This window comes from Rhea americana, unplaced genomic scaffold, assembly GCF_003343005.1.
Source record: "Rhea americana isolate MKP2758 unplaced genomic scaffold, rheAme1 scaffold_67, whole genome shotgun sequence".
Lineage (NCBI taxonomy): Eukaryota > Metazoa > Chordata > Aves > Rheiformes > Rheidae > Rhea > Rhea americana.
The window spans coordinates 1,960,109-1,973,038 of NW_028186834.1; the positions used below are offsets into that span (position 1 = coordinate 1,960,109).

The 12,930-nt window shown below is 36.4% G+C and overlaps 2 protein-coding genes across 2 annotated transcripts in view; one reads left to right on the plus strand and one right to left on the minus strand.

The window, feature by feature from the left end:
• The window catches only part of RAB3GAP1 (RAB3 GTPase activating protein catalytic subunit 1), a 28,806-nt gene extending 20,014 nt beyond the window's left edge, over positions 1–8,792 (minus strand). The window contains exons 1-8 of the mRNA XM_085320955.1: positions 8,761–8,792; positions 8,600–8,655; positions 7,338–7,413; positions 6,244–6,376; positions 3,680–3,758; positions 1,933–2,052; positions 1,136–1,301; positions 214–313 (exon numbers count right to left, since the gene is read on the minus strand). Of these exons, the coding sequence (XP_085177081.1) occupies positions 214–313; positions 1,136–1,301; positions 1,933–2,052; positions 3,680–3,758; positions 6,244–6,376; positions 7,338–7,413; positions 8,600–8,655; positions 8,761–8,778 (748 nt within the window). The 5' untranslated portion in view covers positions 8,779–8,792. The remainder of the gene's footprint in view (positions 1–213; positions 314–1,135; positions 1,302–1,932; positions 2,053–3,679; positions 3,759–6,243; positions 6,377–7,337; positions 7,414–8,599; positions 8,656–8,760) is intronic.
• A 762-nt stretch (positions 8,793–9,554) lies between these two features.
• MAP3K19 (mitogen-activated protein kinase kinase kinase 19) overlaps positions 9,555–12,930 on the plus strand; it is a 16,861-nt gene continuing 13,485 nt past the window's right edge. Inside the window, exon 1 of the mRNA XM_085320916.1 lies at positions 9,555–9,654. The gene's annotated coding sequence lies outside the window, so the exon portion shown is untranslated. The remainder of the gene's footprint in view (positions 9,655–12,930) is intronic.

A 12,930-nucleotide genomic window follows, 5' to 3' on the forward strand; every position in this document is an offset into this window, starting at 1 on the left:
TAACGAAAGCACTATCACAAGCATAAGTCACAGACRTGATTAAAGAACAGCTTTCAAGTTGCTAGCTTATCACAGGGAGCAGAGAGGCATTCAGTTGTAACTGAAGCCTTCTGTAGTAACGCAGACTTAACACTAACTCCTCTGGCAAAACATTTCCTTTAGCATTCACTGTTGACCTCGAACCAAGTTATTCTGAGGGCACAGACCTCCTACCTGGTGGCTGCTGGGGCCAGAAATACTGCAGCCAGTCTTGAAGCACATACGTAAGCCGAATAGCCATGCTAACAGGAGGTAGCGGTGTTAACGGACACCCCTTGAAAACAAACAGTATAAAAAAAAATTCAATTTAAAGAGTACATCCAGCAGAATGATCTTAGGGCTTGAACAGTTCTTAGTTACAATAGCTTGTTTTAGAACTAGTTTTCTCAAAACTGTGACATGCTAAGAATTACTAAGAAAGCCCTGTTGGCTCAGCCACACACTTGTATGTAAAATTAATCATTCTACTAAAGTCCATGACATAATTACATATTTTGTTTCACTGGTAGCTTACAGGCAACTCAGATCCAAAATATGTTAGGTTTTCATTAAGGATTTTATTATTATTATYATTTGCAGCTTTTTGATGAGATTGTTTATTATGAGCACTAGTTGCAGTCAGCCATACCACTCAGTAAAAACAAAGTTCACTCAGACTCTTCAGATTTCAAATGATGTTGTTCTTCATTCTTATTTTATTCATATTTAGATTAAATTTAATTACTTTGATTTATATTTATCTATAGCAGGAGCTATAAGGTATCAGAATAAAAATCCACCCTGTCCTCTCTTGTTAAGCAGCAAACAAGTTTGTTTCTGGGAGACAGGAAGACAGGGTTGTAACAAGCTGGCTAAGACGTTCTTTCACACGCTGCTGGAAAATGAAGAAGGAAGAACGTGACCAAACTAAACAATAAAACCCATGCTGATTTCCACTATTTATTGTCAGATACGAAATGCCAGATCTGGAAAAAGTCTTTGTTGATATCAGCAATGAGAGTCTGATCCTTAAAAAACAGTCTCTAGGTGTCAGAAGTTCATCCAATAGCAAAAAAGTAATTCTTAATACTAGTTACATACATATGAATGCACTTACAATCTTGGATTTGAAGATATCCAGTAAACCTGATAAATGAGTATACTGATTTGGCACTTTGCGAAGATGAACCATTTCAAAGTCAGTTCGAACTCCTGGACCTTGACATTCTCCAACATACATTCGTCGCCATTTATGATGTATTTGCACAAACAGCGGTACCTGACTATAAAACATAAGTATTTCAGATTAAAGTGTTACATTGCCCTGCAGTCTTTAGAACTACTTAAATATTTTAATGTAATTTTTTATCTATTAATATACATACAAAAATATCGTTATAAAGCAAAATTTTTTGTTCAGTGGAACACTGCTTGAAATACTTAATAGAAATTACAAGAGATATTGTCAACTGCACCATTAAATAACATACATAAGTTGTCRTAAGTAAAGCCTTATCAATAATTTCAGTTATTTGATTTTCAGTCAAAACATTTCATCGGGAAATTTAGAAACTCACAGTTATCCTATGCACAGTAATAGTCATCTGTGGTTTCGATTTTTTTTTTTTTTTTTTTTTTAAGAAGTCATATTCTGCATACTAGTTTATAATAGCTTTTAAGAGCCTCTGAAGCTTTTAAGTAACAGTGAGTACAAACAACATACTGAATCAATCTTTTTCAATTTTCCACAGGAAGATTATTAAGAAAAAGTCTTCTCTATAACAACCTTATGGTGCATAGAGCAAATTTAGATTATACTTTGCTAACAATTTAATACTTTTTCCTCATAATAATTTGTATTAGCATTAGAATGTCATATCTAGACATATAAAAAAGGTTTCTGCTTTCACTTACCAACCAGTGTTCCCCAATGCAATGGAAACAGAACTCAGCAGAAGGTTACATTTGGATTCACTAAGAACTGCTTCATTATTTGCAGCTGGAGCAATAACAACAAATTCACGTAAGCCATACCTTCAGAGAAAAAGACATACATTTCTGTTTTCTAGAAAATCAGTAGAAACAAACTTCTTAGAAGTAATATAACACAAACAATCTAACTGTCAGCAACAGACTGTGGAATTYGTTATTTTAACATCAGTACTTCTTCCAGAGAGGTCAGGAACCGACTGGGCACGAAGTACCGCAGATTCTTAAATCACAAAGTAGGGAAACTTAACGGCATTCAAACACAACATTCAAAGTCACACGAGGACTCTCAGGTCTACCAGTTTTGCTTTTATTACCTAAGGTAAATAACATACRTAAATATTTATATATAATTTCTCTTGAACAATGCAACAATCTGCTGAACATCTGCATTATTAGGAAGAGTTTGGTGGTTGTTGATTCCTTCATTAAAGTGTTGCAGCTTTCATTTCTGAAAACCCATCCAAACATCACATATGTAAAAATCCACTTAGTTCATGAAACACAGAGAAAAAATATTCTGAGAAAAGAATGGAAAGATAAGCCCACTATGGAGGCGGTGATGGTGAGGTTTGCCCTCATTTCTTGAAACAGTAAGATGCCCAAAAAGAGCACTCACATGAAACCAGCTCTTCAGCGAGAATGCTAGAGCATTTTGTCTAGTAAAAAAATATAATAAAAAGCAAATATTAATTTTAATGATTAAGGACATCTTGGGTAACTTCAGATAAGTGACAAGTTTCAGAAAACTACTTTAGTAACAGTGGCAGAACAGAAGCTGAAAATACTGTTAATGCATGCACAAATGAACTCAGACCTATCCCACTAAGTGATACAACATTATTAAAGAATATGATACTCAAGAAGTTAAGAATAATTTRTGTGTCCTAAAGCAGCTGGCTCAATCTTATCTCCTGTTTTAAACAGTAAGTTTCTAAAGCGGAGACTTAGCAACTCAAAGTACTTCAACTCTGACTAACTGAAAGACCCTTGAGCAACCTTTGAAGTAACTCTTTTAAAAATATTAGAGACTTATTACAGGAAATAGAATCTGTAAAGAACCTGTAGAATAGGAAACAGAAACCTGTAAAATTTGGAGGTCTAAGATYGAGAATACATGCAAACAAAATACCTTGCTTATTTCATTGGCATTTTCTTCAAAAATATTCCTAACAGGAATAAGGTATGCTTTACTGTAAAGTCTTAGGAAAAACTGTTTTGAGAAGATTGTTTTACTACAGCCACTGAACTAAGTAGATTAATTGACCTTTTAGCAGGATTATGTACCGCTTCTAACCTGTATCCCAAGTAGGGCACATTAGTTCAGTCTCAGCATCATGCCAATATGCTCATACAGCCTCCAAACTTTCCTATATTGACTGTCTGCATTTAACTATGTAGACGTGTTTTAAGAAAGCACTTTTTTCTGTAATATATACATTATGCCCAATGCTACTCGAAAACTTTAARTATCAATATTTTTCAGTTTCATTTTTAATTCTGTCGTTAGCTAATCTACACTTTAACCCAATGTCTCCAATAAAAAGAATCATTTTATTTAAGCTTGATGTAAACAATTCTTGATGTAAAAAAATACACACGTGACTGTGCCATGAAAGATTTTTTAATTGCTATGCTTTCTTGTATTAAGGAAGACAACCAGTATACATACCATCTTACCAGACAATGAGCTCTAGGAGGAAAATCATTTTTCATGCACAGCAAGTCCTGCATAGGCAGAGGAAGGGCATCTGAAAAAAAATGATATATATGAGCATCAGGATCCATTCAACAGATCTGCAAATGTTTTTCTTTAATGAAAGAAAAAGGAAAACGTTTTAACTAGCTTTATCTTCTTTTAGAAGATTTCAAATAAGTTTTCTATACATATTATATATTTTAATATATACTTTATATTGAAATAATTTTGAAGTATTTTTTGGTTAACTGAATTTTCCTCTCAATTTACTTTCCTAGCATTAAAAGAAACAGAGTAAAATATATGGCCACTAGAACAACTAGAAAGTAACTTCAAGTTGCTAACACTTCCCCTCTTCCCTCAACTTATCCTCTTCAGTCCCCAAGGATATACTGTAACCTTTCACACTCAAAACGCCATTCTTCTGCAAGCTATCAAACACAGCCACCAGATCTCCAGAGAAAAAAAAAATGTAAGTTAATTTGCAATATATTCCAGTAAAAACAGAARAATGAGAAAACTCCATTTCTTATCCCGGTAAGTGATCCAGCTACATCAGCAAGCAAGAGAGTAAAGCACAAGCTYTAATAGACTTACAGAGCTTATCAGCTTAGCATACCTGAGAAGGTGTTTGCGCAAAAAAAAGCAGGCAGAAGGTAAAATGCAACACAACTGCATCTTGGAATGCATACCTATCTCTCCCAAATATTTTTCTAGGTCTAGGTGTTTCAAATCACTGTTTGGAGGTGTTCAAGAATAGACAAACTATTTTAGAAGCCAAAAGATGATATAAAAGGAAACAAGAACTGTACAATCTTGCATTTTTGAAGAAATTTGGGATCATGAGTCTAAATACAAAACATTCATCATCACAGAATACAAGCATTAACAAAAATAATAAAAWCTCAACATTAAATTAAAAAGCAATATATCCAACAAAAGATGCCATTTAATTTGTCAGCAACCATCATATACCATTATTATAATGTAAGCATAGCCTGACTGCATGCCTGAAACTGAAAAAATATACAGATGATACATTCATGCAGATGAAAGACTATGATCACTCATGAATTTCTAAGCCAAATGTGGAAAATTTCAGAACTACAGAAAAGCATCCAGCTCACAGCTGTATCTCAGAGTCCTATACAAGCTTCAGGATACTGGGCAAACTAAAACTAYTCTCATATGCTTTCTAGTATCTCAGAACAGTAAGCAAATGACAAAATAAAAAACACAGTGTAGTCCTCATTGGTGCAGAAGATAAAAAAATCAAGTTATTGGAGGAAAAAAAATGAACATATTTTTCTTTTTCCTGAAATGCTTAGCACATCCACTTAAGAGAAGAAAACAATCTAGCTTTAACAAAGAACTGTGAATGGACACTGGTTAGATAGTCAAAGTAATAGAGGACATTACTGCTATAGTAATTCGTAGACAATACAGTAATACTCCTATGAATAAAATCCTGTGTTATTTGTCATTATCTGTCAGAAAGTATTATAATGTAAGCACAGYCTGACTGCATGTCTGAAACTGAAAAAGTACCTTAAACAGCAACAGTTTAACTTTTTCTAAACTTGTATCTATGCAAGCATAGATTACAATAATGTAATAACTTCAGGGTTTACTTATATTAGCAATTTGTTGAACATGAATCATGCTAAAGGCAAAAATGCCAGATCACATCAATTAGACCCCTACATCCCTGGTTTCCTTTTCTTGAAAATTGAAGTCAAAACACTAGTTTTATAAAAATCAAGTTCAGCTAAGAGATTGCAAATTAACAGCAACAAATAGGTAAATGTTGTGCTTTATCATAGGCTTGTTTACACTGCTAATAATATTGAACTATGCATTGGTTTGCTGGGAGGAGGTTGCTTGCATACAAACTATGGATACTTAATACTTACTTTGGGTAACTCAAGAGATTCCCTCTGCCTCCCAACGACATGTTTGATTTTGCTAATATGCAATTATGAATGCAAGAAAGTACTCATAAATTATTTGCGCTATCCAAAGATGAGACATCTGTTAATTTTACATGACATCAATTACAAAAAAACTTTCCAGAACTCCGCAAATCTGTCATTTTCTATTCTTCCAAAATGAGACTGATGAAAGGGTCTCCAGCAACCTACTGTAATGCTACAATGCAGTTTTATCACTGTGTTTTGCCTTCTGGCTGCTTTTTTGTGCACACACTTTCTCAGGTACGCTAAGCTAACAGACTTACAGAGCTTATTAAATTTGTACTTTACTTTCTCACTYTCTGTTGTAGCTGGATAACTTATTAGGATAACAAAAGTAAGTATCATTTGAGTAGAAATGATTTAAAATACTAAATAGAAGGTATAGATTCCTAATTTTTTAAACATAGCAAGAAATGCAGCTCTCAGTTAAAGACATTACTCTGAAAATCTCTGAAAACTTMTAGGAGAACAAGAATAACTGTGAATTAAACACTACAAATTATCCTTTGTCATATCATTATAAAATTTATTACGCATTTCAGACATAAAAGAACTACCAGCTACCTTCTACCAATTCTTCTTTCCCATCCTTGTCACTGGGTTCTTGTACAAGATAATGATGGGTAACTGAAAATTTGAAGTCTGCAAACAAAATTTCATCCGATTTCTCTTCCCATGCTCCTGTGGTATATACACCCTGTATAAATATGCAGGAAAAAAATATGATTTGTTGACAGATATTGAGGTTAACTTTCACAAGTCTTACAAAAACATGCTGTCCACATGATCCATAGCATTTATCCACCTTTTTCTATTTCTTAAGTTTTATTCATAAGTATGGTTTAATTTAAAAAGACAATTCTCGAAACACTTCATAAAGTTAGCTAAATGCTGAAATTCAGAATTTCCAATAAGCACATTCATTTCAAAGACCTAGCAYCTTCCTTAGAAGTCTTCAGAACTATTTGGTAATCAAGAGGGAACAAGAAGGGAGGGCTGGCCTAGAAAACAAGTCATGTAGGAATACACCAACAGCTAAAGTTGAAAACTATTTCACTAGATAACTTAAGTTTAATCCTGAATATGTTGCTTCCTGACTAAAAGTAAGGATCACTCCCTCTGGAAATACAGCAGCCTTTCAATCCAGAGCAGCTGAATTTATTTCCACTAGTATGCAAAGACCTCAGTAACTTCTCATGTGGAGTATATGACTGAAGACACACTACCAAGACTCTAAGTAGACATTGAAAGAAAAATCCCTCTGATCTATTTAATGTACTAAGTCAAACATAAACCATAAGCATTGAGGTGTGACAAAGGCAAGGAGACAGCAGAAAAGAAATTCCTAAAGAATTTAAAACAGTTTCAACTATGTTTCCAGATTCAAAACTGGGAGTGAGGAAACACTAGACCCTAAAAGAAGACCCAGCTTTACCAGAAAAATTGCCAGATTGGCAGACAATCCACTAATAATTAACTTACAGCAATTTGGGGCCAAATATTCATTTTTACAAGTGAAACTCCCCAGGGCAAATCATTTTCTACCACATCTAAGAAACTGGCAGTCCAAAGTGTATATATATGTGTGTGTGCGTGCCTCTGTGTACTACAAGTTATTAATTTTAATTCAAAAAGAAAATTCAGAAGCAGTAACTGACCTTTTCTAAAGGTCTGCCTGAAGAAATCCCAATAAGTTTCCAGTCATTCAGTACTTCTTCTATTCTTGAAATAAATCTAATCAGGAGGGGAAAAGGCATTAATATTTCATAAAATAAAGCAAGCTGTATGCTGTCCTACTACAGGATTCCTGAAAAACAAGTATTTTGTAATTTATTTTAAAATTCCTATAGAAAAGAAATAATTTGTAACAAGACAGACCCCTATTTCCTGTTATTATTTTCTCTTGTGCTGTAATTCAGGAGGGCTTAATACACACCTTACAGTGAACTGTAACCAACAGTAAGCAGTTTACACATAAATGTTTCAGCTCTGTAGCTTGAGAGTTTCTATTCAGTGAAGATACTTAAGCAATATTCAGTACTGCAAATAAAAGTGTCTGTGTCATATTCTTAAGGTGGTAGAACACAATCTATCCAACAACTCTGGTGCAACTGACAGAAATTTTATGGGTTTTTTATATGGCAAGATTGACCTTAATAGAAGCCTGTATACTGTCAAACACAGTAAACCTCATTTTATCTGTAATGCTGTACTTCTATATGAACTTCTATATAGGTATTTCTATATGAAAAGCAAAAGGCCTGCATGAAGCACAACCTGAAGCAGGAAGTTACTCAAATACTTAAAGTAAGTAACAAAAAGAGAACAGCTACATCCTTACACAAAGTTAGACTTCTGTGTTTGTATTGCAGGTGCTAGCGCTTTTTAATGACTGCTATGAGTAAGCTTTGAGTAATACAGAATCTCCACTTGTTTTTTTTTCCTCTCAGTTTTGTAGCACATTAATTTTATCAAAACAGACACCTGCTCCATTCTTCACAGACAACGCAACACAAATACAAAACTATAACCCAAATTCCACATAAGAAAAATAACGTTTGGAACCTTCATCTCCTCCAGTCACAGGCATCACCACAGGAAAAAGCATTTAAAAAATGGTAGCACATGAACAATACAAGCGCATTCTTGGATATCCGTGTATCTGTTCAGCTAACTGTTGAATGACGTGCGGCGACTACCCCACCGAGGTCAGGAAGGTGAGGGAAAAAGAAACAACGCAGACCAAAGCAGCCCAGCAGCCTCCCCGCGGCGCACGCTAGCCCCCCGCACGCAGACGCTGAAGGCGGCCGCCGAGCTGCTCCGCCGCCGGCGCGCGGGCGGCCGTTGGGCGACGCGCAGCGCCTCCCGCCCCCTCCCCGCCGCGGGGCCGCCGGTCCCCGGTGCTGGCGGCGGCGCCTACCTCTCCCACTCGGAGGCGGTGGTGAAGTCCGTGATCTCGAACACCTCCGACTCGGGCTGCGGGGAGAGAGCGGGAGAGGCCGTGAGCGGGGGTCCGCGCCCGGGGGGTGGGATGCGGGGAAGCACAGAGGAGGAAGGGGAGGAGAAGAGGGGGCAACTCACTTCGCTGTCCGCCGCCATCTTGCGCCGCCGCGCGCGCAAGGGAAGGCGGGAAGGCGGCGCGGGGCAAGGACCGCCCCGCCATGGGCGCCGCCCGCTGCTGCCGTTGGGCGGCCGTTGGGCGGCCGTTGGGCGGCCCGAGCGAGCTTCCGCGAGCTTACGCGAGCTTCCGCGAGTTTCCGCGAGCGGTTACCGCGCCGCGGACGCCGGTTGTTCCCGAAACCTCCTGGCGCATCTGCTAAGCGCGAAGAAATCCGTCCCGTTCAACTTCCAGTCTGTTATTTCTTCCCTTTCACCTAGCGTACTGCTTCCCCCTCCCCTCAAAACCATTTTTTTTTAATTAAAGCTCATCAGATTACTATTTAAAGTTGCCTGAAGGGAGATAAAGAATTATTGATGAGAATTTACTTGTAAGGGGGAGCGAGTGTTTAGAAGAGTAGGTAGACAATACACAGGAGAAAATGATAGAAATAAGGGAGGTCGAAAAAGTGTAAAAAGTAAAAGTGTAAAAACGGCATAAACAGGAGGGAGAAACAGGCTTAGCTTTGGGTGGCTGGGAATCCTTCCATCTAGGTTAACTCCGTTGGCTTTCATGGGCCACTCGATCTCCTTGAATTAAAAGGCTCCAAACAAAATGCCCAGTGGAAGAGTTGCCTTGGCAACAGCCTGTAAACGAAACGGTCTCCTCGAAGCAGTAGCAGCCTGGAGGGTTTTGCTCCRGAGGAAGAACTATGTGCTCTGCGGCCAAAAACGTTCAGAAAATAAAATCAAAGTCTGCGGAATTCTGGTGTGAATTWCTTGCTGTCCAGTGAAGGAAGACAGCTGTGACCAAAAAACGGTCTTTAAGTACTCTTTGAACTGGTGTTTCACKGTCACGCTCCACTACTGCAACACCAGGTAAGACGCTGTTTATGTCTCYTGAATAGAGCCTTTTCAGCTATTATTTATGAAGTTTTTATGTACCTCAGAGATTAAAAAAAAAAGTCAAAGTTTGGAGAAGCTCACCAGCTAATGTGACTCTAAAAGTCTGATTTAATGGATAAACGCTGTAATGGATTATATCATGTTTAGTATAGGGATGAGAGATCGAGAGTGCTGGCTTGTAGTGCTACTTTTGCACAGTTCATTGTGTGACCTTGGACAAAACAGTCAACTTCTCTTTGTCTCCTCTTCTGTAAACTCAGGATTGCAGTTCTGCTGGATGCCAGGATTTTACATAGCTTAGTGTTAACATTTATAAAATAACACATGTTCCTCAGATTAAAAGTGTCACAAACAATTGAATTGTTGTAACAACTCCAATTTAATCTAGGATAAATTAGTAAGTCTTTGGGGAAAGCTGCTGCATGCTTTCGAGTAACTATGATTTTTGCTAGTAGTGTCAGAAGCAGAAGCCTGGCTCTTTACCTGAATAGCAGTATTGAATGGTAAAATGCTCCTAAATCTAACAAAAGCAGCCTAAACCTTTCATTTCYACTGACCTTTCTGTGCGAGGGGATGGTTCCTTCAAGAGAAACAGCTACGTTGATTACTACTTTTAATCTTTTGCATACATCTAACTATTGACAGTAAGTAATCATTGATACTGATTGAGACCTCAGCTACAAAGGAAACAAGGATGAAATGTATTGATGAAAWTAGATTTCTGGGTTGTACAAAACAAAAAGATTTATTTATTTCGTCACTTACAATGTGAAATACTGTTTTAGAATAGTTATGTATGATGGAACCTTAACTGCAGCTAAGGTCGAAATAACTTGTATTAAAAATTATAACGTATACTAAAAATTATATATTATTAGCTGTGGAAAATAGAGCATCRTTTTATTCCACTGAGTCATGTAAGGACAAGCAATAAATTGTTAATTAAAACAGGCATGTGAGAAAAAGAACAGGGTTACTTTAAATGACTGTAACATACATTTCTTGCATTCTTAAACAGCAGAACTCACTGCTACRTTATAGCAAATCTATCAGTGCAACAGAACATTTTGTGTAATCCAGAAAAGAAAGATACTTATACTGTAAAAAAAATGGCCTTCTTCAATAGTATTAGCAAGAATAGACATCTTTAAAAGTGCAAGTTATCATTTTATACATTTCTTGTYTAGCCTTTAGGAAAATAAAAATCCTTGAGTGTCTTAGTACATAATTTTCTGTTATGGACTTTATAATCTTTCTCTGTAGCACCCAGAGTTATGCAGTATAAGAATGTTAGACTCTGTTATTTGTGTGTCTTTTAAATACGTATTCAGATTCATTCATATGTATATTCATACACATAAGATACTTATGTATATTTTTAACCTATAAATTATTTGCTAAATAATAGAGATATTAGGGAATCTTAATATGTATATTATTTCATATCTTCAAGTCCTTTAACTAATCCTCATGTTTCTTCTTAAAGAGTCTGCATTTTGTGTTTTTTCTGTGTTGTTTATGTCACTGTGAACTTTATGGTACTATTAAATGTTGGGTTCCTTAGAAAAGAGGATTAATATTTTTGTAATCATCAAGCAGCTCACGGTGTGATTACTCACCGTATGCAGAAAGTTAACTGTAAACAAGATCTAGGTTGCCCGTGCATAGCTATATTATCCAAGAAGGTGAGATCCAGCTCCTTCAACATATGGTTAGGTGGGAAAGTTTAATTACAGTCTTTTAATTATGGATAATGCCTATTAAAATATCTTTGAAGTACTGATGTTTGGGGACAGCTTGTTCTCATTGTGCATTTAGTAACGCCTTACAGATGATATAGCATAGGGGTTGACAGTGACATGTAGCAACATATTAAAAYTGAAAATCACAACAGTGACATTTACAATTAAAAATGGGAGGGGGTGTTCTGTATTTATCTGTTTAACGTTTGTCAGAAATTATCAGCTTTCCATTTTTTGCCAAAAGGCACCATTTTCTTCAGAAAGAGATACATTTTTTTGACCAGCTGCATTTAGGAATACAGGTACAGTAGATACAGAGTTTAAARTGTACAGTGTAATTAATTCAAAATATGTACTGCTTTTTATTTCTGAAAGCAATTTTAAAAATATATATGCCCCACTGCATTATACAGTGCRTTATAAATATTTACATTTTTAGGTAGTTAGCGTATGTTGTTTGTATGTTAAAAAAGGTTTCTTGTGCTTGTGTATCTTTTTAAGATCATGTAAACATTTATATTAGGTCTGAGAAAAGAAGGTAGATCTGCTTCATAGGTGTTTGTTTCAAGCTCCTAATCTAGTGTGACATCTCGGTCCTGTTGGGGTCAGTAATAGATCTATCCAATGTCTGAGTTTCCCCAAACATGTTATTTTCTGTAAAAACTATAAAATTARATTTCTCTACATTTAAACTTCTTGCATATAATGTCTTGTATACTATAACTTTGCTGACAGTTTAGACAAGCAAGTAGCTGTCTACTGTTCTGTTTTAATTTCCTGGAAGCGACTTCTTCAAGTGATCTGTTGTTTGCCTTTGCTATTGTTAGCTTTCTTAAAAAAATCCCGTTACATTAAAATGGAAAAATAAGACACAAGTAATGAGTATTATTCTGACTTCTGTTTCTGCCTGAAGTTAGAAGTCTTGTAAAAGCATAATTCTGAATATGTAAACAATTGTTGATGCATGAAATCTCTACATGTAAAGGCTCAAAGTTATAAAACTGAACTCTAAAAAATATCAAGCCATTATTTGGGAATCCTGATGGAAATCTCTTTTAAGTCTCTCATGTAAGTGTAGAGATCTCATATCCTCACAGAAGGCCAGGAGTTTACAGTGTCAGACTGCAAATGGTACAGAGTTCTGTTACTCATTTCCTTGAGCTACCACTGTGACTCTTTTTTCCATGGTTGACACTATTAACAAATAATTCTCAACCTGTACATTGCAAAAATAGAACTGTTGTTCTTTTTCCAAGGTATTTGTGAGTGTGTCTGTGTTGCCATAGCAGTAAATGTCTGGTAAAAAGGGCTTTATCTCTGGTATGCATTCTGCAAGTCCGTTTTGGGCCCCTCCAGGGCCATGAAGATGATTAAGGGATGGCAGCATCTGACATAAGAGGGTGTGCTGAGAGAGCAGGGAGTGCTCAGTCTGGAGAAGAGAAGGTTGAGGGGRTGTATGCTAGAGGGAGTAAAGGAGCCAGACTGTTCTCAATAGTATCCATTGACA